General features: G+C 36.0%; 1 protein-coding gene across 1 annotated transcript; it reads right to left on the reverse strand.

The window, feature by feature from the left end:
- Positions 1–674: 674 nt before the first annotated feature.
- Positions 675–1,322, reverse strand: LOC133792352 (uncharacterized). Its single transcript, XM_062230253.1, has one exon. It carries the CDS (start codon positions 1,320–1,322, stop codon positions 675–677), a length of 648 nt encoding a protein of 215 aa, XP_062086237.1.
- Between the last annotated feature and the right edge of the window lie 1,918 nt (positions 1,323–3,240).

A 3,240-nucleotide genomic window follows, 5' to 3' on the forward strand; every position in this document is an offset into this window, starting at 1 on the left:
TCTGAGTGGGGGAATCAGACATGTTGTGCGTCCAACTCAGAGAAAGTTATACTATCTTCCTCTGTTTGAGCTTTTTTAGGAGTTCGCTCCTCGATGGTTAGAATTTCTATATCCTGCAAATGACGTTGGGTCCAGGCATATCTTTCTCTTGCCTTACCACTGTCACCAGATAAATATGGTCCCCCACAAATAGTTAGCAAAGTACTAGTGACTGGGGTTGGCTACAGCAGAGGGGAGCGTTGGGGTACATGTGCCTGCTCGTTGCCTCCGTTAGCCTCTTGTTGGGGGTTTCCCTCTGTTCGCACATATCTCCCAGGTGTCCCTATCATATAAGGAATTTGATCTCATCTTTTAGTTGGTTACATTCATTTGTATCATGGCCATAGTCGTTGTGGAAACAACAAAACTTGGTCGTGTCCCGCTTGGATATGTCATTTCTGATCGGGGTTGGTTGCCTGAATAAGACTGTGGTGAGAGTGGCCTAATACACTTCTGCTCTGCTATTGACCAGGTCTATGTAGTTAGTGAACCTCGGCTCGTACCTATTCTCCTTAGGGCGCTTGTTATCAGACGTCGTCTGCTCAGCATTTGCCCTTTTTAGTCCATTTTTGTTATTATTTTTTGTCGTTATTGTTGTTGGGTTTGCTAGACCTACTAGCAGCCTTGGTCAACTCTTATTTTGTGCCTTGGTCGGCCTTGGGAGACTTTCCTTCATTGGCGATAGCCTCCTCCAACTTGATGTATTTGTCTGCTCGATCCAAAAAATCCTGAGTACTTTTGACTCCATTTTTCCTTAGGTTGCTCCAAAGGGGAGATTGGTGTTGCACCCCAGCAGTGATGCCCATCATCTTTCCCTCGTCTCCAACCGATTTGGCCCAAGTCGCTGCTCGCATAAACCTCTGAATGTAGTCCTTTAGAGGTTCTCCCTCCTTTTGTCTTATATCAATAAGTTGATTGGCATCTATTGGGTGTATTCGACTAGCATAAAATTGTCCGTAGAACTCCTTTACGAACCTCTCCCATGAAACTATGTTGGCCAGAGGAAATTTAAAGTACCATTCTTGGGCAGCATCAGATAAAGTAGTAGGAAAGATCCTACATTGAGCATCTTCAGACACATTTTGGATGTCCATTTGTATCTCAAACTTATTCGCGTGAGATATTGGGTCTTCTCTTCCGGTGATGTTGGGTAGTACTGCCATTTTGAATTTTCTTGGGATCTCTGCCATAGCAATTCTGTTGATGAACGGGGTGCCATTTCTCCGGTCATAATCAATATGGGAAGTTTTATTCATGACCAGCTGTTGTACAACCTGATTCATGGCATCTATTTGAGCCTGAACAACAACAGGTATAGCAGGTGCAGGAGCGACCGTAGCAGGTGGGACATGCTCATCGTGCCTTTCTCTTCGATCATTGAGTATGTCCATGTTGGAGTTTTATGCCCTAATTAAAACCCAAATTCTTTGTAATCTCATTTATTATCAATAAAATAATAGAAATCATTTTTTGACTTGGTCATTCACTTTCCTCACATGTTTTATTTTCATGATTATTTGTTTAATATAAACTTCTATTAAATCCCGAGCATATAGCTAATCATATTTATAGTGACGTAATAATAGTGGAATATAAATATGATTATATGTTCAAAATAAGTTAGTCCTAAGATTAGTCAGTGCACAGGATTTACACTGACTTGCCAATTTACGATATGATCTACTTACACATTGCAGTGTTATTTTCTTTCCAGAACATTAGCAAAGTAGATAAGATCGAATGTATTTGTTACATCGGACTGGACTGATGTTGACAGTAGATAAGATAAGAAGACATACTGTTATTATCTATTCTAGTCATATCATATAGTTGACCATAGGTTAATTCAATCGCAATTTTGAGTGGTTAATATTCTAATTGATTGTATTATTTGAGTTCTTTAACTTGTTCATTACCAGCTTACCCTACGGACTAGCCCATACTTACATCTTGGGAACTCGGTAGTATAATTGAGTGGGAGTGTTAATCATAGATATGAACATCTATAGCTTCTGATGAAGAAGTGAAATGATGGATTCCTTTTAGTTTGGTTCAAGGTGCTAGATGATAGAGATCTCATTTCAGTAATTAATATTAGTTTACTAAAATATCATTTACAAAGAACTAAGTGTTTTAAGGATAAAATACAATGAGGGACAAAACGATATTTTAGTCCCATCTCATTGTAGACCGTCTATAGAGGATTGAGTGACAATTATGGTTGTAACAATGGATAATTAATAGTGTATCTATATTTGTTATAGAGAGTTCTATGAATTCAAGAGTGCAATTCCAAGCCTTTAGTGGAGTCACGAGGAATTAATAAGTTAGTAAATTTATTTGTTAGATTTATGATAACTTATTGGAGCTTGATTTCATAGGCCCATGGTCCCCACTGTACCTTGGATAAAATCATCTAGATAGTCTCAATTAATTTATTTAATTATCAATTAGAATTATCAAAGTTGACCAGGTCAATTTTGGATAGTTTCACGGAGTTATGTAATTTTGAGAAGAAAAGAGAAATTAGGGCAGATTTATCAATTTAGATAAATTGGTATTTAAATTAATAAATAAGTTTAAATCAAGGTTCAAATAATAAATAATTAATTTGATAAATTATTTAACTAATTAAATCAATAGAAAATAATACAGGCATTGATTTTAAGTCCAATGGGCTTATGATCAAATGGGAAATTTCACGAGCCTAAAGCCCATGATAATTTCGACCTAGGGTTGTTAATTAACTATTATTGTATTGATGTTTTAATTAAATAAATGACCTAATTGATTCTATAAAAGGAATGTTAAGAGATATTTGAAAAAATAAGTCAAGTCACAAGTTGAAACACAAGTTTTTGATAGGTTTTAGATTCTCTCTAAACATAAGTCATTTCTAAGCCTTATTGTTCTTTTCTCTTCTTCTCTCTGTATCTATCTCATGTGTTGAGAATTTCCCACTCTATTCTAGGTGATTCCAAGGATACTTTGGAAGGTTGTGAAGAAAATTGAAGTTCAGTTCAGTTTCTTGGTAATACTCTATGACAAAAAGGATACAAGGGTTAGAGAAACTGAAGGAATGACTCTATTATTCTGCTGGGTATAATGTAAGTATTCTTATCATTATTTCTCTTTGAATTCAATTTTAGAAATATGTTCTAGGTTGTATCATATTAATTTGTTTAATATTAGATCTACATG

Source organism: Humulus lupulus, chromosome 7 (genome assembly GCF_963169125.1).
Source record: "Humulus lupulus chromosome 7, drHumLupu1.1, whole genome shotgun sequence".
Taxonomy (NCBI): Eukaryota; Viridiplantae; Streptophyta; class Magnoliopsida; order Rosales; family Cannabaceae; genus Humulus; species Humulus lupulus.

Coding starts and splice junctions, on each gene's coding strand:
- LOC133792352 (XM_062230253.1), bottom strand. CDS start 1,322: ATGAATCAGGTTGTACAACAGCTGGTCATGAATAAAACTTCCCATATT.